The sequence below is a fragment of the Bufo gargarizans genome, chromosome 5 (genome assembly GCF_014858855.1).
Source record: "Bufo gargarizans isolate SCDJY-AF-19 chromosome 5, ASM1485885v1, whole genome shotgun sequence".
In the NCBI taxonomy this organism is placed as follows: Eukaryota; Metazoa; Chordata; class Amphibia; order Anura; family Bufonidae; genus Bufo; species Bufo gargarizans.
In genome coordinates this window covers 336,123,246-336,150,975 of record NC_058084.1, presented here as the reverse complement: position 1 = coordinate 336,150,975, position 27,730 = coordinate 336,123,246, and the positions used below count along the sequence as shown (strand labels likewise).

Here is a 27,730-nt window from a genome sequence, read left to right as displayed (position 1 = left end):
TTAGTCACAAGATTTCTCTGCAGCTGTTTAACATATCAGCACGATGAGCCCTACCAGCCAGTATGTTTGGTGGAATAGGGTTGATCCTGATGACAGAGCCTCTTTAAGAACACCCACAAATTTGAATGGAGAAACGTGCATGCAGACACCCTGAGACAGTCACAAAGGGGTTTTAACATTAAACCGAAACTACAGTTTGTGCCACAAAAGTGTAATTTAATGTAATGTGCGTGCATGTGTCAGCTGAAGATATGCAAATTAGATAACATACAATATCAACCTAAGATTCCAGCTTCACACAATTACTATTACTAGAAAAAAAATATTGGTGCCAAACCACAAAAACAGACTGGAAGACATGCTACAAGCAGACAACAGGTGCTCCGCTTAGCAAGCCTGACCAAGGGACGGGGAAAACAAACCATAAACACATGTTAGAGCGCAGCAGCTGGAAGGCGTCCACACAGCATTCTACACAAGGACTAAATGCGTGCACTTTTAATAGCATTACCCTATGAGCTGCGTTTGGCTGCAAGAGGCGTTAAAAAAATATTTTTAATACTTATCTTTTTATTTTCTAATCCACAAGGTAGTTTGCCAACTCCACGCCTGGACTGTGGGCAGGATGCAGTGCTACACTATTACACTTCAACTCTGCATTCATAGCCGGGTCCTGCTCTTGTCCCTCTAAGCCACATGCATCACCAAAATACACCAGAGCAGATTCAGTTCCTTCTCTGCTTCTTAGCAGTGTAGAATGCTATTGCCCTTGTTCAGCAGTTGCTCTGACAAGCAGAGAACATTCTGCACCAACAGAGGCAGCATTTTCACTACACCAGAGATCCCTCTGTATCCAGGACAAGATCTGGCAGGTCCAGAGCACAGCATCACAACTGCGCATGAGTGTCCACCTCGATACAGTCACTGAACTGGACACAATAAAGGGAAAGCAGGATAGGCCATCACTGTCAATGGGAGTGCAGTGGCTCTGGGACTAAACAGCTCCGTCCACTGTGCAATCGGCTCACATTTATCTCAGTGGGAGCAGCACTACAGTAACCAGCTACATCTATTACACAGTGGAAGGAGGTACGTAGTTCTGGTGCCACTGTAGAACAGCTAATCAGACAGCGACAGCCTATATTGAGGATAAGCCATTACTTGTAAAAATCCGAACTCCTCCTCTAAAAGGGTTCTCCACGAATTTAGAAAATGAAAATACTTATTACTTTATTGTACATATATTCCCCAATACCTTTCATTATTTATAATGGCTCATTTGGTTTATGGAGCAATCATTAGGAGAAACAAAATGGCCGTCGTCCTATTAATACACGCAAAACCTGTCCTAATCATACAGGAGGACAAGTAACTTCCGAGTACTGAGGTAATGAGCTGCCTCATCCTCCTCTCCTACTTGTCAGGGGTTATGATCCTGAATACAGATTATAAGATCATATTACACTGTATTCAGGATCAAAGAAGATGAGGCAGCTCTTTGGCTCACTGCTTTGAAGTAACTTATCCTCCTGTGTGATTAGGACAGCGGCCATTTTATTTTTCCAAATGATTGCTCCCAGACAAGACGAGTCATTATAACTAATGAAAAGTATTTGGGAATATATTTCTCATAAAGTAATATTTAAGTATTTCCATTTTCCTAATTCCCAGAGAACCCCTTTAAGTGGAATGAAAACCAATATATTTCATGGGATTCTGTATTTTCTTCCTCTTCACAAATGCTTCTTTCTATTTAATGTTTGACCAGAGAAAGAAAATAAAAATGGATAGGAGGCTATAGACATCAGTAGGGGTTTAAATGTGCTAAACCTTAAAAACAGGATGGAGGAGCTGGCAAGCCAAACTTCCAACTCAAATTACATTTACATTAGATGTGTATTGACCGAACCCGCCATTTTTAGTGTGTCCGGTGGCCTTCTGACTCTTCCCCATCGGCTGAAGACAAGGAGTGGGCACATCACATTCAGCTGCCCAACCATTTTTTTAAGAGCCTGGCAGCGGTTTTCATATATACACACACGAGTTGGGAGAAAAGAGCCGTCAAACAAGCATGGAGCCGACACGTGTGTACAGCCATGTTTAGTCTAAAGGCTGTATTACACTGGCCAATAATCGCTAGCAAAAGCTTGCACTAAGTGTATGCTTAAAAATCAGCGGTTGCCGGCGGCAGATCCTGCTGTTTAATAGCGATCTGCAGCGAATAAACAACTAGTCAATATGGGGACGCGTGATGGCATGGCAATAGCTCCTCTCTATGCTGTGGAGGAGATTGCTGCCTGCAATAGAGCAGCAGTCTCCTACGCTAGCTAGCGAGCGATTGCTGGGAGAGGAAAGCTTCCCTCCCGACGTTTGCTGATCTGCCTGTGAAATACAGGCTTAAGGGAAAAGAGAACAAAGGAGAGGTGATGGATTTTCTACTGCTGCTTAGCATCCTAGTTATCACTTTTTTTTTTTATAAATATAGGCCTAGCTTGATAGAACATTACAAAACAATTTAGATAAAAACTTTTCTAAATTCCTATGCCACTTAATATAAAAGATCTGCAGTTATGAATTATACACCATTAATATTTTTATTTTGAAGCTAGAGTTGAGAAATTTCTACTGACTCAGACACCACAGAAAACGGACTGCCTCCACAGTCCTGATAAAACAAAAAAACAAAAAAAAAAAAACATAATCAAGGATCGGGCACAGTTACCCACAACCCTTTGCACTAGTGTAGAAAAACATCTGCACATTTACCTGATATGGAGTGCTGCGGATTCTTGATGTCCGTGCAGCTGCTGCACCTCCGTAAGTAGTCTTCCCAGGATAGAAAGGCGAATCCCCAAGCTGGCTGGACTTTAAGACTGATGAGTTTCCAAGAGACTGCACACAAATTAGAAAAGCTACATCAATTTGTGTTTTTTTAGACCACATGTTTAGAGGGGTTACACCACAAAAAATATTTTACAGTTTTCAAACCAGCACCTGTATCTGAATACTTTGGTAATTGCATGTAAATTAAACATTTAGCACAGCCATTGAGTTATTCAATAAAATGTATAGGTATAGCACCGCCTGCTGTTTGCTCTTTTTCTAATTTCTCTGTCCACCTCACTGAAGTGGACGTACATGCTCAGTACCATCCTTCAGCTGCAGTTACAGGGAGAGAGCTGTAGCAAAAAGGATAGAACCCCGAGCTGTGATAAGGAAAGCTGCAGCAGAAAAGACAGGCCCCCTGAGCTGCCCGTGTGAAGTAAATCTAGAACAGCAACTGACGTAATAAATAGAAAGAGCTTGGGGCCCACGTCAGGTACGCGGCTGGTTCTTAGAAAAGGCCCGTAGTACTTTATGATCTCCGGTTTTCATTTTTTACATTATTAAGCGAGTAGACAAAACAAGTAACTTGGCTTTGCTATAACTACTGAAAAGTACCCATCACATCAATCTAACCATTCAGAGGTCTGGCAACGAGTGGTGTCTGTCACCATTAGTAATTTTCAGAACAAAAAATTAAATGCAAAACCACTCCATGAAAGTTGAGTAACTGAGCAAATCACCAAATATAAATGGCAGTGCAAGCAGCTGTATTCCAGCATATGAACCGTGACTGAAATGAGAATTGTTCCAGATGTTTTCTTTAAAGCTTTGCAGAGCGGCACACCAACCCCATTGGGGAAATACAGGTATTATATAAAAAAAAATAAAGCATGTCAGTGTATTATATAGAACAGCTTACCGGAGATAGGGTGCCAAATGTAGAAAGGTTAAATGTGGGCCTCCTGGAGTTCATAGAAGAGTTTTGTGAAAGATTATGTGAACGATCAGCTTCAGGAGACCAAAGTGGGGGTGCATTCAGACTTTTTGTGACAATAATATCTAGCAAGAAACAAAAATGTTTAAATTCATAGTTTAACAACCACTTTACCCAACCCATTAAAAACAAGATGACTAAACCAACCGAAAGCCAATCTTACCTTTATCAGATGCCCGTGAGGAAAAACCACTGGTCGTGGAAATGTTATCATCATCATGTTGAGAGGTAGAGTCCTTAATTTCCTTCACCAGTGAAAAATTTGAAGTGCCAATAGGGTAGTTAGAAGAAGTAGAGGGTTGGCAATTAAGTGCTGGAGAATCCAAGATGTTGAAGTTTAGGTTAGCTCTGTGTAGTGATGGCCGGGTTAATACATCGGGCAGATTTAACGTCAACCGACTTGAGGACTGATCTGCAAAGGTTAGAATTATGGCATGAGAAACAACATGGCTCATCTAAAAAATATACCATTAAAACCTAATATTAATCAGGTATCTCTTGTGTCTTGTGCCACCTGTCAAGGCATGGATAGGACGGAGAATTGGGGAATTGGTCAACAACTCGAAGGAGTGCACTTGGTCTGTAAAAATGTTTTTGGTATGCGATATACATCTAGGTAGCATACACATGAATGCCAGGACCCACTATTTCCCAGCAGAATATTACTCACAGCATCCTGGTCCCATTTCTTCACCAAGTACAATTCCTCGCACTAGAAGTTATTCATGTTTTTTTTTTTCTTTATTACATTTATAAATGGTTTTGCACATCTTAATTGCCAATTCCCAGCATGGAATATAAGTATGGCATAAAATAGTAAAGGTGTTTTCTGGGACTTTAATATAATAAAAAAAAGAATAGATCCTCAATATCAGATCAGTGAGGGTCCAACAACTGGCACTCGCGCCGATCAGGTAGTTAAAGAGAAGACACACACCGTGCGAGCGGTGCCTTCCCTTCTCTGTTTACACCTGCTCACTGCTGCAATGTCTATGGCGCACAGGAAATTAGAAAGCCACCCCATTCACATCTATGGGAGGGGTCCTTCCTATACGCTTGCCATGAAGACGGCGAGCAGGTAATCAGTAAAGAGAAGGCTGCATTTGCACGGTGCATGCCATCTCTTCAACCAGCATGCGCTGCTGCAGCCAATGTCTGGTCTCAGCGGTGATAGGTCTCTAAGCGGCATGCACCCAGCAGTGAAAAATTGCTTGGAGATACGCAACCGCTGTGGCCAGCCACTGGCTGCAGCAGCAAGCACAACCCCCTCTCCAGAGGTTTACAGGACTGAGACTGGAAAACCACTGAAGGGAGCTCAAATGGAGTGGCAGGAAGCAGATCGGTATGCACTTCTGAAAAGGTAGAGCATACTACAGAGATTTTTTTTTTTTTTTTAAAAGACCCAAAGCTAGACAACCCCTTTAATCTTGCCTACTTATACCACTTCCAATAGGCCAACTTGAAGAACTAAACTGCCTAATATATTCCATAGACCAACGCCATTGTTAAAGGGGGTGTCTACTTTTTTAGATTGATGATCTACATTGATCAGCTGTCTGAAGAGACCACAGCACGAGCGCTGTATTCTATCCTCTGTTTATTACCATTATGTAATCACAGCTCTTCCATCCCCATTCAATTCAATAGGACAGCTCCTTCCTATTTAAGTGTGCAGGGAGGATAGGTCATATAACAAAAGCAGACAACCCCCCATAAGAGATCAGTTATTCACTTTACCCGTCAGTGGTTATAGGGTGCTGCCATAGCACAGTTGATGCATCAAACATGTGCACAGAAACTAAAGAATTTAGCCAGTTACAATTAAATCATGTAGATTTCCGCAATGCAGAACCAGTCATTTAATAGGCTGCTAAACGGCTAAATCCTTGAAGTCCTTTGTGAATAAATGCTTGTTGATGAAGTGACTGCACGTAGTGAGCCTCATCCAGTTTTCAACCATATTACAACTGCATTGTGTGGCGGCACCCTTCCAAACTGGTACCAATTTACATACATAAATGCTAGCCACTTCTAAAGTCCCCCTTACAATGGCTGAGCATCGGCCACAAAACCTCTGTTTTCATAGGAACGCTGGCTAGCGATTACCTGCTGGTGTAAAGGTGGCACAGATCGAAACGTTAGTGCCTTAGGTAATATGATTGTTTGTACGGTCACCTTAGGGTCCATTCCCAAGTCCATAGTGTATTGTGGATCCGCAATACACCCGGCCGGCACCCCAATAGAACTGCCTATTCTTGTCTGCAATTGCAGACAAGAATAGGACATGTTCTATTTTTTTTCCGGAGCCGCGGACAGGAAGATCGGGGGCTAACTCCGGAAAGGAAATGCGGACAGCACACTGCTGTCCGCAGCCATTCCTGCCCCATAGAGAATGAATGGGTCCGCACCCGTTCCACAATTCTGACGTGTGAATGGACCCTAAATCGCCGTTTGCTGGCAGCAGATCGTGCCATCTAAAGAGCCTCTGCTACCGGCAAACAATGATTCTGTATAGGGACGAGCGATGGCATTGGTGATCACTTCCCCATGTACTGTGGGGGTGATCGCTGCATGTAAATGCACCTGTCTCCTCCACTGACGAGCAGGCGATTGTTGGGAAAGAGTGTTTCCTTCTGAGCAGTGTAAAGGGCCCTTTAGACGTAATACTTCCATGTGGCTCTTCATTGTTTATTTGGCCAAGATGCAAGTGGGAAAAAAAATAATGAAGGAAAAAAGAAAAAAAAAAAAAAAGGGGTCAAACAGTTCCTGTGTTAACAAAGCCTACCATCCTGGGTCCGAACAGGCTCTGGAGTGACTCTGCCATCTGCAGCCGTAGGTAGATCATCCTGGACATAGATCTGACTTTGTTCTTCGTTTTGTCTGTCATCAACATGGTCTTCAACGCGATTCAAGTTTGCGGATCTGCCAGGCACCCCTTCCTCTTTGTTAAAATATCTCTGCAGCCAGCCTGGAACAATACTCTTTACAGTGTCGGTGACACGGCTGATGATACCCTGTGAGTGATTGAAAGGGAGAACATCTAAATTAGGTGGAAACAATAAACACAGTCATGAAGGTAACCTATAGAACTGTCAACTTTAATCTTTTCCCATAAACCGCCTACTTGTTCTCTCCTTGAGATCTAAATCCTCTCACAATGCCATGAGAACCAATGTGCTGGCTTAGAAGACACGAGAGCTGCATACAGCAATACAAATGTAGAAGACCTTACGGAAAGCCGATTTTACACAAATGCTCCCCTCACTCTGTAGGGTCAAAATAAAGAAGGGTCTTGACTGTGCATTAAGCAACTAACCCCTCTATACTGTTTCACACAATCTACAGGGAAGGAAGACGGGGACTAAGCAGAAGACTCTTTAAAAAGAGATCGGGCAAGTCAAGAACATTCTGAAAGCCTCATCAATTAAACTGCAAATAGACTTGTTGAAAGCACGGAGACCATAAGGAGACTCATTCTCATAAAGAGATCCCCATTTCTTAAAGGGTTCCTCAAGACATTTCACTTTATCAGTACTTCGTATTAACCTGTGGAAGGTAGATCTTTCAGATAGTGCTTACCCATCCCTCGATACTGCACTCACCCAGGCTGCGGGCTCTTCCACCCGGGTCCAACCAGATGTGTGCGCTTCTTTCCTGTATAATAAATGCAGCTGAAAAGAAGCGGACACATCCAGTCGGGAGCCGGGTGGAAGAGCCCGGAGCCTGGGAGAGTGCAGTGGAGATGGTGGCATGGAGTTAGCAAGGGACAGGCAAGTACTATCTAAAAGATCTTCCTTTCACAAAGTTGCACAACGTACTAATTAAAGGGGGTTCTCTGGGAATAGTCCTATTAGGGCTTATACAGTGTTTATTCGCACGTTAAAAAATTCACAGAACAAAAAAAAAACTCAATCAAAAAAGTCACCTTGCAGTATTGGTGTCCGTTCACACCATGTGGCCTGTTCTGCCAGCAAGAGTCCATCAGCAGGTTTTAGTCGGCCTGTTTCCCCTCACATGGGTCGCAGCCCTCCACAAGTCTCAGATCCCAATACAGAGATCCCCTCTGCATGAACCCAGCTGTCGTTTAAAAGGCATATAGGTGTTAACAAAATCCCGGACCGGCACCTGCGATCCAGTCCAGTGTTTGACGTTACCTGAATGCTAATTAGTCCAGCAGCACACACTGGTAGGAAAATACCTGCCTCCACATACAATTCCCTTTACCGTGTCATATATCTATATCCACACACACACACACACACACACACACACACACACACACACACACACACTTACTTTGTAGGTGCAGAAGTTGGCACCAGAACTACACAGCATTGTCCACTTAAAGGAGTTATCCCATGACTAATGTAAAAAAATGAAAATCAGACACCATATAGCAGTGGTCCAAATGGCGAAAATGGTCGCCAATGTGACCAGGAATTTGCAGATGGCGATATGACTTAAGTGGCGTACTAAGGGGGGATGCGGGGGGGGGGGGGGGCACGCATTCCGCCCCAGGTGCCGGCTCTCTGGGGGGTGCCAGAAGCAATGAGCGCTTCCCATCAATAAAGATAGAAGCGCTCATTGCTGGAGCGCAGGGAGCTGGGTCCTGTCACTCACCGCTCAGCCGCCGCGCTGCTCCCCTCCTTCAGGCCAGCGGCGCACAGAATGGTGAAGCAGGAAGACTTCTCCCCGCTCCACCATTCAGCCTGCAGACGCAGATTGTGCTGCCAGCCTGTGTGGGTGGAGCGATCTGTGCCTTAATCAATTGATTACAATTAGTGACAGCTGATACAAAATCAAAGTAAAAAAATTCGCTCCATTCCAATCTTTCAACGGATCTTCTTGTATTGTGATCTTGATATATATTCTCATGCGTCTTTGTATATAAAGTGCTTGTGCCAATAAAGTGCAGCATCCAATCAAAGTATACAAGAACAATCTCGTATTATAAAAAAGTGCAATTTTTTTTAAAATCACAATAAAACCACTTGGCTATATTAAATTCATCAATTCATCAGGATAGAGAGACGCGTGTTGCACTTGAATGCATTTCATCCAGCTTGCTGTTTGAAAAAAACGCATAGTGTGAACACCACCCATCTGCAGGGTACATAAAAAATATTTTTTTCTTTTTTATTTCTATAGATGATCATGTCAGTGCTATCTCTTGAGTTGCGGACTGGTCTGCACCGGGATCTAGTGCCAAGTGGTCATGTGACGCCTATTTGTCACCTAAGAATATTTAATCTTCCCACAGAGAATTTTTTTTGGGGAATCATCTTTTTTTCTTAAATTTTTTCTCTGAAAGCCTCCCATCAGCACCCCAGCCTCCCATCAGCACCCCAGCCTCCCATCAGCACCCCAGCCTCCCATCAGCACCCCAGCCTCCCATCAGCACCCCAGCCTCTCCCTCTTATCAGCCCCCTCTGGTAACTAACATCATCATTAGCTCAGGTCAGAATAATGGAGTGAAAAAGTCCCCCCAAAAATCCCAAACGCTAAAACTGCGCACAAATTTGCGACTTTTTTCTGCTCTGCACAATGCTCGCCAGTTTTATGATAGTGGGCCTGTTTTCTTATGTAAATGAATCTCTAGACAGATTTACTATTGCGACTATTTAAAAAGTCGCAATTTCACTCCAGTGAGGACCATGCTTATCTTATGAGACTTTTTAATAGAACATGCGACTTTCATAAAAAACGTGCGACTTTTTCAAAGCTGCTTACTGACAGAAACTGCTACCGTCAAACCACATTTATTACAGTCTTAAAGGGCCGATCATAAATCTGACTTGGCTAAAACCGACTTTAGCCATATGTGAAAGTGGAGTCAGCTGTCAGTCATGATAAATCTGGCCCACTGCGTTTTTTTTACAAGTGCTGCGTTGATTTTTCCTTGAATATACAAGCCTTTGGTCAAAGGCGAGACACTTGCACCTGATAACCTCTAAAGTGAGTGCTGCCGGATTTCATACTATGGAGGGGGCACGAGGGCATCATTACTGCGACGGGGGCACAGAGGGCATCATTACTGCGACGGGGGCACAGAGGGCATCATTACTGCGACGGGGGCACAGAGGGCATCATTACAACTGTGAAAGGGGCACAGATCTGTACAATACTGTGAAGGTTGTACAATGAGGGCAATACTACTGTAAGAGGGTACAATTTTTTTAAAGTATTGGGGAGGGGGGTGCCAGAGAAAGGAACCGCCCGAGTGTCAAACACCCTAGGCACGCCACTGGCAAGGACGGCAAGTACAATACTCTGCCTTCCTAAACACTTTGGCATCCACATAGTAAACTGGGTAGTCTAACTGCATACCATAGCTGGTACATTATCAGGAGGCCCCTGTGCTGTTCCCCCTCCCCCGGCTTCCTCGCCTCCTTGTGGAGACTGACTATTTCTACCTTCAGTGCAGACAACACGCAAGCAGGATCACAGGAGACAGGCCCTCGCCGAAGATCATGCAGTGAAGCAGGGACCATAAAGCACCACAGGGAACACAGAAGGGCTGAACCAAAGACAAGAGGAGGAAGGTCCTGTATACACAGACAAATGGTTGGACGCAGTGCAGGACACATAAGGAAACAATGGGTTACCTTCCCTTCATTATACATCCCCTTTTACACAAGCAAGTCCCACGTACGGTTATTTCGGATATTGAAATTTCGATACCCAATTAATACTTTTGTATCGGTTTCTATACAATACCGGGATTACAATTTTTTTCTATACTGGGCTGCGCAGTCTAGTATCACATAACTTGGAGTGCGCTGCTGTCAGCGCGCTCCAAGTTCCCTAGGTAGCACAGGGGAGAAGGAAGCAGTCTCTCCCTCCCCTCTGTGCCGCCGCTGCCAATGAGGAGGAGGGGCGGGTGCACTGCGCCACCAATGAAAGTTAACTTCCAATACAAATACAGGAGGCGGCAGAATCACCTAGCCGGCACCCTGCCTCTATGACAGGGCGCTGCGATCAGCCGCAGTTAACTTCTCCGTTGCAGCACCTGAGGGGTTCACCATTTTTTAGTCACCTTGTCCCCCCAAAAAATAGGATCGGGCTGTTCGATTATGAGCCGGACGTTCCATAAAATGCAGAATGCACACTGCTTTTTTTGCTGAACGGCACGAGATTTCCCCAGAGCACAGGGCTGGCGGACAGATGCGAGCGCTGCCTGGCCCTGTCAATAAGGACTTGGAGGGAGGCGACAAAGGTGGGAGAACGGAGCCTCTAGGAGCAGGAACAACGCCCCCCCCCCCCCCCCCCCCCCCCGAGGTTAATTAGCATATTATAAAAGTTCGATTTTTGGCGTAACGGGGCATAGATAAAAGTAGGAATAGGCTAGTTAGGTTTAGCTAGCTTAAAGGGTTTCTGTCACCAGATTTAACCCTATTAACAAGTTCTGCCTCTGATGCCACCAAGATTCAGGGAATACTATAGCTCCTTAAAGGGAACCTGTCACCGGGATTTTGTGTATAGAGCCGAGGACATGGGTTGCTAGATGGCCGCTAGCACATCTGCAATATCCAGTCCCCATAGCTCTGTGTGCTTTTATTGTTGAATAAAAACGATTTGATACATATGCAAATTAACCTGAGATAAGTCCTGTATGTGAGATGAGTCAGGGACAGGACTCATCTCAGGTTAATTTGCATATGTATAAAATCATTTTTTTTCCACAATAAAAGCACACAGAGCTATGGGGACTGGGTATTGCGGATGTGCTAGCGGCCATCTAGCAACCCATGTCCTCAGCTCTATACACAAAATTCCGGTGACAGGTTCCCTTTAAGGAAAGCGCAGCGGGAGCGTTACCTGACCTGTAAGACTCAACATGACGCTTAGGCACTCTCCATAAGTAGATATAGTATTCCCTGAATCCTGAGCCTCTCACCCAGTTAAGCCAGTACTCTCTGCTCAGCACTGATGAGGGACAATCACCCTGAAACAGCCGTCTACAGATATGACTTGGATAATAAATAAGCCAGCGTCTCGCCTCAAGGCCTATTTAAGGGGTTGAACATTGACTTATGGAATAGCTGCCTTACATCTGGTGGCATTAGAGGCAGAGCTCATTTGCATTCCCTCTTCCCTAAAGCATATATTACACTTGGAGATAAGGCCTCATGCACACAACTGTGTGCCCGCCATGCCCATGCTGCAGACTGCACCGCATGCACTATTATTTTTGCGGTGCACAAGCCGAAAACCCACAGACGTAGTGCTTCTAATGCAGGTCTCTGTTCCGCATTTTTCAAAGGTGGAATCTAATTGGTTGCTATGGGCAACTAAGCCAGTTCTACTTTGCACCAGTTTGATCAAAGTCCCCACTGGTGTACAGAATGTCCCAATGTGTGGCTGCATTCCTATAGCACCAGTGCTGACTGACATAGGAGGCAATCATGGAAAATATCAAGCTCTAAACTAAACAGAACAAGCAGAGGTTCACACGTGGAGGAAAATCTGCCAGAAAAGATGCATATGCTTTAGAAACACATTATTTACTCAGAGGAACTCCGGGCAGGGACTGACACGTTTCATCCCCACAAGATAACCTTATGTAGTGCGTTTTCTGGCAGATTTAACCCAAGTCATGCCCTATCCACAAGATAGGGGATAACTAATAGATCAATGGGGGTCCTACCTCTGGGACACCCACCGATCATGAGAATGGGGGCCCCATACCCCCTGCTGCTCCCCTGAAAGGACTGTCACCCTATTCATTTCTATGGGAGGTCTGGAGATCGCTAAGGCTGCAGCAATCGATTATTTTTGTAATCAACTATTCGACCAATTAATTCAACGATTAATCGAATACTCTAATAAGAAATATAAAGTCTAATTAAAATGTTTTCCTTTATAAAAACTACAACATACACGACAGCCCGCGACTCACGCTCCGTGGTCACATGGCACAAATGAATCCTCAATGCAAAAAATTTGCAGAGGATTTTTGTGTGTCGAGTTACTCGATTTAATTGAGTAATCCTTTAGGCCCTAGTGAGCGATCTACTCCGCCATCTCCAAATCTCCCATAGAAATGAATGGAGTGGCCGCGTGCATGCGTGACCATCTGCTCCGGTCAGTTCAGGGGAGCAGCAGGACCCCCACCAATTTGATAGTTATCCCCCATCTAATGGAGAGTGGATAACTTAGGGCTCTTTCACACCTGTGTTCTTTTCTTCCGGCATAGAGTTCCGTCGTCGGGGCTCTATGCCGGAAGAATCCTGATCAGTTTTATCCTAATGCATTCTGAATGGAGTGAAATCCGTTCAGGATGTCTTCAGTTCCGGAACGGAACGTTTTTTGGCCGGAGAAAATACCGCAGCATGCTGCGCTTTTTGCTCCGGCCAAAAACCCTGAAGACTTGCCGCAAGGCCGGATCCGGAATGAATGCCTTTGAAAGGCATTGATCCGGATCTGGCCTTAAGCTAAACGTCGTTACGGCGCATTGCCTGATCCGACGTTTAGCTTTTTTAGAGTGGTTACCTTGGCTGCCGGGACGCTAAAGTCCTGGCAGCCATGGTAAAGAGTAGCGGGGGAGCAGCATACTTACCGTCCGTGCGGCTCCCGGGGCACTCCAGAGTGACGTCAGGGCGCCCCACGCGCATGGATGACGTGATCGCATGGCACGTCATCCATGCGCATGGGGCGCTCTGACGTCACTCTGGAGCGCCCCGGGAGCCGCGCGGACTGTAAGTTTACCGCTCCCCCGCTCCTACTATGGCAACCAGGACTTTAATAGCGTCCTGGGTGCCATAGTAACACTGAAAGCATTTTGAAGACGGATCCGTCTTCAAATGCTTTCAGTACACTTGCGTTTTTCCGGATCCGGCGTGTAATTCCGGCAAGTGGAGTACACGCCGGATCCGGACAACGCAAGTGTGAAAGAGGCCTTACCTACTGGAATACTCCTTTAAGGCAATTTCACATGAGCGTACTCCGTGCGGGAAAGAGGCCCTGTGTGACACTAATGCACAGCATTCTAAGGATTTACAGTGCTGTGTGTCCCTGCCCGACTGTGGCTGTACTGAATTGTACTCAGTCAGTACAAATGAGGTCAGGATGGAACACACAGCATTATAAGTCAGTATACTCTGAGCTTAATTCACCAACTAAATACGCTTGAGTGAAATTGCCCTTAGGCACAGATTTTGTTTCAGAAATTTGTGACTGAAAGTCAGTTCCATCAATCTGAATGGGGTTGTTTTTCATTTTCAGAAATGTGAAGACAACCCCAAGGTGACCGAATTCCTAAAACGTAATTGAAAGAAAAACGATTCAACAATAATGGTCTTGTTGCCGATAGCAACCACAGTGCAGCTTTGAGTTTTCCAGGGCAAAATTAGACAAAAGCCAAGGCGTGATTGGTTGCTATGGGCAACAAGGACATTTTCCTTAAGGCTACGATCGGCCACTGCAGATCACTGTCAGACCCCTTAGACTAGAGTGGGATTCAGCGGAGATCCGGCTGCTTTCTGGCATCAGTGTCGGGTTTTGGTCGGACAAAAACTGTTATATCAGGTTACCATGATGTGAACGCAGCCTTAGGGCTCATTCAAAGAACCGTATTTTTGCGGTCCACAAGACACGGGCACTCCATGCTCCGGTGAGGACTCACTGACTTGAAAGGGTCTGCGATCCACAAAATAAAGCAAAAGATAACATGTCCTATCTTTTGCGGACAAGAGGCACAGATCAGAAGCCCATGAAAAAACTTGGAAGCGCTTGCGTAGGCTTTTAGGTCCGTGCTTCAGCACTGCAAAAGATAGGACACATCTAGGGATGAGCGAATCGACTTCAGGTAAAACATCCGAAGTCGATTCGCATAAAACTTCGTTCTAATACTGTACGGCGCATGATCCGAAGTCGATTTGCTCATCCCTAGACATATCCTATTTTCTAACGTATTTTGCGGTCCCATTCAAGTCAATAGCTCAACATACGCAGAATGGAGCTTGCAACACAGGCACGGTGACCATACGATCATGCGAATTAGCCGTTAGAGAGCTGTGGCAAATAATGCCCACCGAGCACAGCTGCAGCTAGGACCATTGCTCTAGCACAGGAATCTGCAACCTCCAGCTGTTCCGAAACTACAACTCACAGCATGCTCCATTCATTTCCATGGGAAGTACACCACCAAAGTGAGTGTGCATGCTGGGAGTAGTAGCTTCAAAGCAGCTAAAAGTGCCAAAGGTTGCCCACTCCTGCATTGGTTCACAGGCACGCTGAATTCATTCTCTTCTACCCACACCTCAGCCGCCCTGTGTGAAGCCAGCTTCATTGTACCCACACACGTTGCGAATTATGACTGGATTTTCGTGCAGAAAAATCACAGCGTCATACAGAGCCAGCAAAGTGAAGAAAATCTGCCAAGCCTCATGTGCATATATATATATATATATATATATATATATATATATATATATATATATATATATATATACACACACACACACACACACACACAAATACATATATACATACACACTGACCAGCCATGAGGATGAACCCCGAAGCACTTGTCAAAGTCCTCAAGTAACAGAGTGTGCGTAAACAGAGGAAATCCGCATGGAAACCCCGCACGGGGGCAGTGGTTATAAAGCTTACAGGCTGTCAGGCCCCACACTGCACCAATATGGGTGCTCAAAGCCAACTAAAAATACATGGAACTATTACTGCATATGGCATAAAATGTGCACACCCAGAAAATGGAAAAATGAACTTTATTAGAGCCAAAACGGCATAAAAAACAATTAAAAACTGCTCCCACACACCTCCAATACCGCTAGTATAAACACATGCCAGGCTCAACAGAACCCTTACCTAGAAAGCATACAAGAGAAACTGTATGGGTACCCGTACCCAGAGGTAGGTCAACGTGCAGATTTCTGGGCATTTCTGAACCCAGAACACAATTTAAAACCACAAACATTATGGACAGTGCAGATTTCTAAATCCGCACGGAAACCACCTGCAGAGATTTGGTTCATCCCACACACTTTGCTTGGCCCGCACTGTGCGTTCTCCACACAGGAGAATCCTCTGTTACATGGACAGGTGCCCTAAGGATTTGGCTAGACGGCTATCTTGGTCACATGACCGCATGGTTCTGCCCAAGGATCGCAGGGTAACGGTGCTAGCAAGCACAGCTCACACTTCTACTGCAAATGCAGAATCACTAAGAAAAAAAAAATATTATAAAAATAACGATACTGCAATCCTTGGACAGGTGTTGTGCGACCAAGATCTACGCATAGCTGAATCATTAAAATAATTAAAGGGAACCTGTCACCGGGATTTTGTGTATAGAGCTGAGGACATGGGCTGCTAGATGGCCGCTAGCACATCCGCAATATCCAGTCCCCATAGCTCTGTGTGCTTTTATTGTGTAAAAAAAACGATTTGATACATATGCAAATTATCCTGAGAAGAGTCAGAGCTCGAAAATATGACATCTCTGGTCACACAAGTAAGATAACTCATGTAAATTTGCATAAAAGTTGGGAAGTACAAAAATGCATAATACTTATTGAATACATCTGCAAATAAAATTAAAAGTGTAATTTATATGTTTAGGGTAAGACAATGAACATTTAGAAACGCCATGTGCGGGTAGCAGAGTAGAGGTGACAGGTTCCCTTTAAAGAATCACAATCTGACGTCTCATACATAAAGGGGATAAAGGGGTTGTCTCACTTCAGCAAATGGCATTTATCAAGTAGAGAAAGTAAATACAGGGCTCTTACTAATGTACTGTGATTGTCCATATTGCCTCCTTTGCTGGCTGGATTCATTTTTCCATCACATTATACAGCACTCGTATCCATGGTTACGACCACCCTGCAATCCATCAGTGGTGGCCGTGCGTGCACAGTATAGGAAAAACGCTGGCCTCTCTGGTGGCCGGGACCATGGGAGCTCACAAAAATGAGTTAACTAATGTAGCACTCATTGGAGGTGTGGTGGAGTGCTAAACAGTTTTTCATGCTATTTTGACAGAATAAAGAGTATTGCATTATTTTATATTTTCTAGCTGTACAGGAAACATCCACCATGAAATGGACAGGGGGCTTCACCAGAGCACAGTCTGCTATATACCCAAGAAAGGGAACACAAACTATCAGATGTACATACCAAAAACTAACTAATAACATCAAAACAATCAGTAAAGTAACTAGGCTCTTTCACACTTGCGTTGTCCGGATCCGTCGTGTACTCCACTTGCCGGAATTACGCAAGTGAATCCGGAAAAACGCAAGTGAACTGAAAGCCTTTGAAGACGGATCCATCTTCAAAATGCGTTCAGTGTTACTATGGCAGCCAGGACGCTATTAAAGTCCTGGTTGCCATAGTAGTAGTGGGGAGCGGAGGAGCAGTATACTTGCCGTCTGTGCGGCTCCCGGGGCGCTCCAGAATGACGTGTCCATGCGATCACGTCATCCATGCGCGTGGGGCGCCCTGACGTCACTCTGGAGCGCCCCGGGAGCCGCACGGACGGCAAGTATACTGCCCCCTCGCTCCCCACTACACTTTACCATGGCTGCCAGGACTTTAGCATCCTGGCAGCCATGGTAACCATTTAGAACAAGCTAAACGTCGGATCCGGCAATGCGCCGAAACTACGTTTAGCTTAAGGCATTCATTCCGGATCCGGCCTTGCGGCAAGTGTTCAGGATTTTTGACCGGAGCAAAAAGTGCAGCATGCTGCGGTATTTTCTCCGGCCAAAAAACGTTCCGGTCCTGAACTGAAGACATCCTGATGCATCCTGAACGGATTTCTCTCCATTCAGAATGCATTAGGATAAAACTGATCAGGATTCTTCCGGCATAGAGCCCTGACGACGGAACTCTATGCCGGAAGAAAAGAACGCAAGTGTGAAAGAGCCCTTATACAGAAGATATATACTTATATATGAGAAGCCTCTGAGGAAGGAACTAAGATAGTTCTGAAACACGTCTGACTTGTGGCAAATTAGGCGGCTAGTTAAACCAACATTTATCAGCAACATCCTCCTTAAAGGGGTTGTGCAGACCGGATATATTGATGACCTATCCTCAGGATAGGTCATCAATATAAACAGGCTGCACAACCCCTTTAAGCACTTTCATCTATTTCACAGCTAAACTGCCATATCGTACAAGTCAGCAGGCAAGCATCGACCCCAAGTAGTGCAGCGAAGGCCATCGAGTACGTCTACGCAAAGGTATCGGCTCATACCAACCCAGTCAAATTACAAGACGACCCTCAAGGACGGGGAGATGTGCTACAAGCGCCACATATTCCAGCCCATGGGAGTTGTTAAATGGTGAACTGTTACATCTAGCGCTTTCTGCTCATGACCACGTATGGTCACACAGTGGACATATCTACATCAACTAAGAAAGAGCAATAGATCAGCCTCCTGTGCCGATATAACATCTATGCCGGTAGGGCTTCTATACAGACATCCACAGCATTCTGGAAGTCGCTATTACATGTAGGGCACTGGAGCGATAGGCAAACATGGCGCCCGCTAGCACGTGCAGCGGATGTAATGGCTGTTTGAAACAGCAGAGACCTGCCGCTAATTACCTCGAGCGGCAATAGTGCTAATTGCGGTAATTAAAGCCTTTTAGATGCCGTGATCACGTGAGATCATGGCATCTAAAAGGTTAAGAACTTGCGCTTGCGGGAGTGTTACTGACATCCCCTGTGGCCAATGGGGATGCCGGTAATTGGTTTGAATGCCCTGGATCTCTCTGAAGAGACCTTGAGTATTCAAACTACAATTCTTATTTTGGCCACCAGATCGCAGGCCAACATAAGAAATGGGCAATAGACAGTAAGGGTGCTTTCACACTTGCGGCAGTGGATTCCGGCAATTCTGACGCAAATGGATGGCATTTGTCAGACAGAGCCGTATCACAAGCGCATTGCAATACCGGATCAGTCTCTTCAGCGTCATCCGGAAATACGGATCCGATATATATGCGCAGACAGGATAACCGGATCCGTTTTTTGCTGAACACTTCATGCCAGATTTTGCACTAATACAATTTCAATGGAAACGAATGCGGCAAGTGTTCAGGATTTTTAGCCGGAGAGAAAACTGCAGCATGCTGCGGTATTTTCTCCGTCCAAAAAATTGAAGAGGGACTGAACTGATGCACCCCGAACAGAATGTACTCTATTCAGAATGCATTAGGTAAAACTGTGATGGAACTTAATACTGGAAAAGAAAAACGGTAGTGTGAAAGTACCCTTAAGGTCCATTCACACGTCCGTTTTTTCTTTCCTGATCTGTTCCGCAAAAAACGGAACAGATCAGGACCCATTCATTTTCAATGGGTCCTGGAAAAAAATAAATAATCGGACAGCACAATGTGTGCTGTCCGTTTCCGTTGTTCCGTTCCGCATGTCCGTTTAAATATAAAACATGTCCTATTCTTGTCCGCAAAATTCGGATCCTGGTACAATACAAAGTCAATAGATCCGCAAAAAACGGAAGACATTCGGATGTCATTCCGTATGTCATCCGTTTTATGCGGAATCCGTTCCTGGAAACACATAACAAATTTTTATTTTTTTTTCAAAGAAATCCAAACAACTTTATTTGATTATTGAACTTTATACATGTTTCCGTTTTTTGCGGATCCGCAAAAAACGGATGACATACGGAAACATTTTCAGGAACAACGGATCCGCAAAAAACGGACCGAAAATCGGGATATAGGAAAATACTGACGTGTGAATGTAGCCTTATAAACTCATTCCAAAAATACATGATTGTTCAAAATTAAAAATGTAAAAATAGATTTTTAGGGTCATATGAGCTTTAAAATCATTACAAAAAATAAAATACCTAAGTAACCAAAAATATAAACACCATGGGTATCACCGCGACCGAAAAACTCCCGTACCATAATTTTTTTTTCCCAATACAGTGAATGGAGTAACGGAAAAAAGGGTCAAAATGGCCAATTTGTCATTTTTTCACTGCTTCGGTTACCAAAAAATAAAAAAAGTAATAAAATGTGATCAAAAAGTCACAAAATGGTATTAATCAAATCTACAGATTGTCCCCTAAAAAACGAGCCCCCACACAGCTCAGTAGATATAACTATAAAAAAGTTTTGGGTTAGAATATGGCAATGTATTTTTTTTTTATTTACATTTAATTTTCCCACTATTTAGACATAAAAAAAACTATACATACGGAGTATCGTTGTAATCGCACTGACCCAGAGAATGAAGGGCACAGGTCAGGCCGCAAACAAAAAGCCATGGGAACAAAATCTGCAAAATGGTAGAGGAATTGCGTTTTTTGGATTTTTTTTTTAAACCATAATTAATTTATATGCCATAATTAATAGTGGCATTAGAAAAAGGTATGGCTCAAGGAAGATCGGAAAGGAAAAATGTATGTGAATATATATATAACACACACACACATACAAACATACATACACACAATAGTGAAGGGGTTAATACTGTTCAGAAGTCGATTTGCATAATACTTTCTTAGAATACTGCACGGAGCAGGAGCTCTGTACAGCATTAGAATGTATTGCCTCTGATGAGCCGAAGTTATTACTTCACGAAGTCTCGCGAAACTTCACATAACTTCAGAAATTAATTTGCACTGTATATAAAAAATAAAAAAAAACATTTCCCTTAGGTTCAGCTCCAAGTAGTACCTTGGAACCGAACTCAAGTACGGGAAAAGGTTTTTTACAATAGAAATTTGTGAAGTTATTACCGAAGTCTCGCAAGACTTTGTAAAGTAATAACTTCGGCTCATTGGAGCCAATACATTCTAATACTGTACAGAGCTCCTGCTCCGTACAGTATTCTAAGAAAGTATTATGCGGATGTGTCATCCGAAGTCAATTCTCTCATCCCTACTCCTCAGCCGAGTCTGTTGAGATTTATGCATTAGTGTTTACGCAGGTTTGTACCACCCTGGGCTGTATTACTATGTATTATGTAGCTGTGCTGTATTATGTTATGTAGCTGTGCTGTTTTATTATGTCTTACTATGTATTATGGTATGTAGCTGGGCTGTATTATGTATTAGTATTTATTACGTAGCTGTGCTGTATTATGTTATGTAGCTGGGCTGTATTATTATGTCTTACTATGTATTACGTAGCTGGGCTGTATTGATTATTACTGTTTATTATTTAGCGACACCTGTCACCCCCCCCCCCCCCCAAGATCGCTGTGTAGCCGCAGCCTAAGCCTACATGCACACGATTGTGGTTTGGTTCCGCATCCAAGCCACATTTTTTGCAGACCCATTCACTTCAATGGGGCCACAAAAGATGTGGACAGCACTCCTTGTGGATGCCATAAGGACGTCATTTGTTTTTTATTTTTGCGGATCCGCAATTTGCAGACCGCAAAACACAAACGTTTGTGTGCATGTAGGACTAAATCAAGTTTTAAATTACAGGATCAACCGTTTTAAGTTTAAGCTGTGGATATCGACCATCGATTTCACTGTTTGCAGCACAATGGGTGAAATCCACTGCCAGTCTGTTGCACAACCTGTCACAAACCTGCAAGTGCATATGGATTCCAGCTGTTTCAGGGAGCGCTGCACTCTGGTAAGTGATGCAGGCTCCCAGCAGCTTTCCAAGGACAGCGCCATACATCGTAGAGTGGCAGTGCCTAGTACTGCAGCTCAGCGCCATTGAGCTGCAATTAGGCCATGTGACTGAGGTATGGAGATGTCACTGTCCTCACAGCCCTGCTGTTTTTGGACACACTGCGGCTGCGCGGTAGCACCCTTTCGCACACAGGGGACCCTGGCATTACCAATAAGAAGAAACAGCTGACAAATGTTAGGTCTGAATTTGGCTTAAGTACCTCCAATCTAAACTCAATAGTCCGGACCTCTTTTTGGCTGGAGAACCGGTATATGCAGAGGAAGGGGGATTTTCTACGGAAAAGGCTTCCCTGTCTTTCCAGAACTGGGTCCCATCTGATCGCCGGCACAAGATGCACGGCCATATGCATGAGCTGTTAAAGGGATCCTGTCACTGGGATTTTGGGTATAGAGCTGAGGACATGGGCCGCTACATGATTTGATACATATGCAAATTAACATAAAAGTCATATCTTACTTGTGTGACCAGAGAAGAGTCATTTTCAAGCTCTGACTCATCTCAGGTTAATTTGCATATGAATCAAATAGTTTTTTATCCACAATAAAAGCACACAGAGCTATGGGGACAGTATTGCGGATGTGCTAGTGGCCATCTAGCAACCCATGTCCTCAGCTCTATACACAAAATCCCAGTGACAGGTTCCCTTTAAAAGGGGTTTTCCACAGGGACAATAATGATAGAACTAAAACAGAAAGCAATCCGGCTCCTCCGGAATGAAAAGTAAAATCTCTCATTTAGAACCTAAGAAGAAACCAGTAAAGGTAGTGAGTACGGATGACGCATTTCCACCGTCTAAGATCTTAACCATAACATGTACGATTGCTTTGTTGATTGAAACGCGTCACTTGTACTCACTACCTTAACTGTTACTTTTTAGGTTCTAAATAAGGGAGATTTTAATGTTCAGTGCTTAGTTTGTGCTTGCTGGAGTGGAATCCGTGCACCGGGACATCCCTTGGCTGCATACCTAGTGAGCTATCCTCCGGGGTGGGTCATCTCTGATCAGAGGGGGTCCGACTCCTGGGACACACCCACCAATCAGATGTTTGGGCTCACTGGAGCGCCATGGCATGTTTGCAGAGAATCAGACCCCTACAGATCAGATATTGATGACCTCCCTTGAGGATTGGTCCCCTTTAAGGTTTCGCTCACACACGTCCTGTAGGTGGCGCTCAGAACACATAGGCCGCAGTCCGTTATTACAGCTTTATTGTAGATAATATGCGGCATTCGTTTAAACTGGGCATAAAGGGGCGGTATAACTCGTATAGTCCTTCTGCTCTAACACACCTCTGGCAGACGAAGAACTGGGCATAAAGGGGCGGTATAAGTCGTATAGTCCTCCTGGTCTGGCACACCTCTGGCAGACGAAGAACTGAGCATAAAGGGGCGGTATAACTCATATAGTCCTTCTGCTCTGACACACCTCTGGCAGACGAAGAACTGGGCATAAAGGGGCGGTATAACTCGTATAGTCCTTCTGCTCTGACACACCTCTGGCAGACGAAGAACTGGGCATAAAGGGGCGGTATAACTCGTATAGTCCTTCTGCTCTGACACACCTCTGGCAGACGAAGAACTGGGCATAAAGGGGCGGTATAACTCGTATAGTCCTTCTGCTCTGGCACACCTCTGGCAGACGATGAACTGAGCATAAAGGGGCGGTATAACTCGTATAGTCCTTCTGCTCTGGCACACCTCTGGCAGATGAAGAACTGAGCATAAAGGGGCGGTATAACTCGTATAGTCCTTCTGCTCTGGCAGACAAAGAACTGGGCATAAAGGGGCGGTATAACTCGTATAGTCCTTCTGCTCTGGCACACCTCTGGCACACGAAGAATTGGGCATAAAGGGGCGGTATAACTCGTATAGTCCTTCTGCTCTGACACCTTTGGCACACGAAGAACTGGGCATAAAGGGGCGGCATAACTCGTATAGTCCTTCTGCTCTGACACACCTCTGGCAGACGAAGAACTGGGCATAAAGGGGCGGTATAACTCGTATAGTCCTTCTGCTCTGGCACACCTCTGGCAGACGAAGAACTGGGCATAAAGGGGCGGTATAACTCGTATAGTCCTTCTGCTCTGGCACACCTCTGGCAGACAAAGAACTGAGCATAAAGGGGCGGTATAACTCGTATAGTCCTTCTGCTCTGGCACACCTCTGGCAGACAAAGAACTGAGCATAAAGGGGCGGTATAACTCGTATAGTCCTTCTGCTCTGGCAGACTAAGAACTGGGCATAAAGGGGCGGTATAACTCGTATAGTCCTTCTGCTCTGGCACACGAAGAATTGGGCATAAAGGGGCGGTATAACTCGTATAGTCCTTCTGCTCTGACACACCTCTGGCAGACGAAGAACTGGGCATAAAGGGGCGGTATAACTCGTATAGTCCTTCTGCTCTGACACACCTCTGGCAGACGAAGAACTGGGCATAAAGGGGCGGTATAACTCGTATAGTCCTTCTGCTCTGGCACACCTCTGGCAGACAAAGAACTGAGCATAAAGGGGCGGTATAACTCGTATAGTCCTTCTGCTCTGGCAGACGAAGAATTGGGCATAAAGGGGCGGTATAACTCGTATAGTCCTTCTGCTCTGGCGCACGAAGAACTGGGCATAAAGGGGCGGTATAACTCGTATAGTCCTTCTGCTCTGACACCTCTGGCACACGAAGAATTGGGCATAAAGGGGCGGTATAACTCGTATAGTCCTTCTGCTCTGACACACCTCTGGCAGACGAAGAACTGGGCATGCTGAACCCCAACTGTCCCATCCCCCCCGACATCTGCGGCTGGTGGAGTCAGGAAACCCCTCATACACGTTAAATGGTGACCGATCCTGCCAAAATCAGCCGCCATTCAAATAACGTGCATGGTCACCTTTACTTATAGCCCAGCGGTGTGCATCAGAATTCTGCAGACTTCAGAGCGGAAATCTCACAGCTTTCTGAATGAGCTCAATATTTCATACTCTGGATACTCCATACAGTAAGCAGGGGTTGATGAAAAGATTGTACATCTTAGATCTCTGTCAGACCAACCTCTCGTCGGACCACAGCCATCTACTACCCTGACTGCAGAACGTAAATGCGGAAATAGATTGGGGGGGGACATAGTTCTCGGTCACCTCTCAAAAGGAAGGAAGTCCTGTCGATCCAGCTGGGATCCGTTATTTAAGTGGAAGGCTCAGCACTTCCCACATGCGTACTGGTTTTATAAACCATCTGCAGAACTATGAATACAGCTCTGGGCTGAGGTAGAATCTGCAGTAATGCAATACATCCATGTTTCTATAAATGTGTGCTGCTGCAGATCATACAGAGGATCACATTCTGGGGGGGAAGCACACGGCCCCCCACCCCTGGTTTACCTGTGACTGAGCAGCATGCCATGACGTACCATTACTGATCACGTGACTGACAGTAATAACTCACACGGTAGAGATTAGGATACCCTGTCGTGTATTACACAGTAAAACATGGGATGTGTTCACACAGCGCGGTAATAGAAGACGTGCCCGGAGCACATGGACGCGGTCCTGACGACACTGACCTGCTGCTGGCCCTGCTGCCGGCTCTTGCTGTACGGGGTCCTCCCGGAGCTGAGGTGATATCTCCGGGTTCGGATCTTTCCTCCGGTGCCCGCTGCTCCTCCTCCACCACCTCCCGCTGCCGCCATCCGGCTGACTCCTCCTCGGGTCACTGTGGCCCGAGGACCCTGCGCGCTTACTCCCTTTGGAGATAAGCAGTAATGGACGTCCTAACTAACGTCGCTAGGCCAGGCCCGGTTGCGCGGGCCGGATATGAGTCGACGGCTCAGGCCGAACACTTAGCTCAGTTCCCGGTAGGTGTACGGCGAGGCCTCCGCTCCTCACACTGCCCGCCTGTGCCTCACTGCGCCTGCCCGCGTAATCGACGATTCGAAGACGTAATGATGCAGCGCAAACGAGAAGGCGAAAGGCTTGTCGGGAAATGTAGTTCTGGAGGGTGAGGAGGGACTCGGGGACCAATACAGAACGCAGGTGAACGGAGGAGACGTGATGACGTCATAACGAAGGCGTGGCTTAAAACCCTTCGTGTCTTCTTATTGGTGAATGTTAGAGGCGGGAACGGATGCAGGGGCCGTGTGTTGGTATTGCGCAACTCATAGCAGCACGATAGGACTCGGCCGCTGGGAGTTCTAATCACGTGACGCATTGTACAAAGTATGTAAAAAATAAATACTAATATATATATATATATATTACAGTAGCTTTTTATTTTTTATTATAAATTGTATTTTGACGTTTTTGCTGTTTTGTGTTTTAGTATATTAGTTTTTATTGTATCATAAATTAGTTTTTATTGTATCATTTTTGCCAGACCTAAACATAGCATGTAATGTATGTAAATCATTTTTGGAATAGAATACCAAGAAAAAAAAATCATGTTTTTTTAAAACACTGCTCACTGCCTACTATTAGCATATGTCTGCATATTCCCGGAAACACAGCGGAAAAATCTGCACCCGTGAGTGAGACTTCTTAAAATGTACAACGCTCTGGATTTGCTGCACGAATTTGTGCCATGTGTGTTGTGCCATGAAATTCTACCCTTTTTTTTAATAAGCATTTGTTGGGATGTTTTTTTTTCTTCCGCTGCAGACTTTTTATTCAGAATTATTTTTTTCATATAAAGAGGTCCATGGGAAAACATCTGAAAAAAATACCGAATCCCGATGATGCTACAATTAAAAAAGAAAACAAAAGGAAGTTAAAAAAAAAGTTAGGACACTGCCTTATAAAATGCCACTACAAAAAATATATATACAGGTCCTTCTAAAAAAAATTAGCATATTGTGATAAAGTTCATTATTTTCTGTAATGTACTGATAAACATTAGACTTTCATATATTTTAGATTCATTACACACAACTGAAGTAGTTCAAGCCTTTTATTGTTTTAATATTGATGATTTTGGCATACAGCTCATAAAAACCCAAAATTCCTATCTCAAAAAATTAGCATATCATGAAAAGGTTCTCTAAACGAGCTATTAACCTAATCATCTGAATCAACTAATTAACTCTAAACACCTGCAAAAGATTCCTGAGGCTTTTAAAAACTCCCAGCCTGGTTCATTACTCAAAACCGCAATCATGGGTAAGACTGCCGACCTGACTGCTGTCCAGAAGGCCATCATTGACACCCTCAAGCAAGAGGGTAAGACACAGAAAGAAATTTCTGAACGAATAGGCTGTTCCCAGAGTGCTGTATCAAGGCACCTCAGTGGGAAGTCTGTGGGAAGGAAAAAGTGTGGCAGAAAACGCTGCACAACGAGAAGAGGTGACCGGACCCTGAGGAAGATTGTGGAGAAGGACCGATTCCAGACCTTGAGGGACCTGCGGAAGCAGTGGACCGAGTCTGGAGTAGAAACATCCAGAGCCACCGTGTACAGGCGTGTGCAGGAAATGGGCTACAGGTGCCGCATTCCCCAGGTCAAGCCACTTTTGAACCAGAAACAGCGGCAGAAGCGCCTGGCCTGGGCTACAGAGAAGCAGCACTGGACTGTTGCATGTCATTCGGAAATCAAGGTGCCAGAGTCTGGAGGAAGACCGGGGAGAGGGAAATGCCAAAATGCCTGAAGTCCAGTGTCAAGTACCCACAGTCAGTGATGGTCTGGGGTGCCATGTCAGCTGCTGGTGTTGGTCCACTGTGTTTTATCAAGGGCAGGGTCAATGCAGCTAGCTATCAGGAGATTTTGGAGCACTTCATGCTTCCATCTGCTGAAAAGCTTTATGGAGATGAAGATTTCATTTTTCAGCACGACCTGGCACCTGCTCACAGTGCCAAAACCACTGGTAAATGGTTTACTGACCATGGTATTACTGGGCTCAATTGGCCTGCCAACTCTCCTGACCTGAACCCCATAGAGAATCTGTGGGATATTAGGAAGAGAAAGTTGAGACGCAAGACCCAACACTCTGGATGAGCTTAAGGCCGCTATCGAAGCATCCTGGGCCTCCATAACACCTCAGCAGTGCCACAGGCTGATTGCCTCCATGCCACGCCGCATTGAAGCAGTCATTTCTGCAAAAGGATTCCCGACCAAGTATTGAGTGCATAACTGAACATAATTATTTGAAGGTTGACTTTTTTTCTATTAAAAACACTTATCTTTTATTGGTCAGATGAAATATGCTAATTTTTTTAGATAGGAAATTTGGGTTTTCATGAGCTGTATGCCAAAATCATCAATATTAAAACAATAAA

At 44.8% G+C, this 27,730-nt stretch overlaps 1 protein-coding gene across 1 annotated transcript in view; it reads right to left on the bottom strand.

Moving 5' to 3' along the window:
* The window catches only part of NUP153 (nucleoporin 153), an 83,680-nt gene extending 58,279 nt beyond the window's left edge, over positions 1-25,401 (bottom strand). Inside the window, 5 exon segments of the mRNA XM_044293364.1 lie at positions 2,767-2,892; positions 3,746-3,885; positions 3,984-4,232; positions 6,606-6,834; positions 25,033-25,401. Of these exon segments, the coding sequence (XP_044149299.1) occupies positions 2,767-2,892; positions 3,746-3,885; positions 3,984-4,232; positions 6,606-6,834; positions 25,033-25,158 (870 nt within the window). The 5' untranslated portion in view covers positions 25,159-25,401.
* Between the last annotated feature and the right edge of the window lie 2,329 nt (positions 25,402-27,730).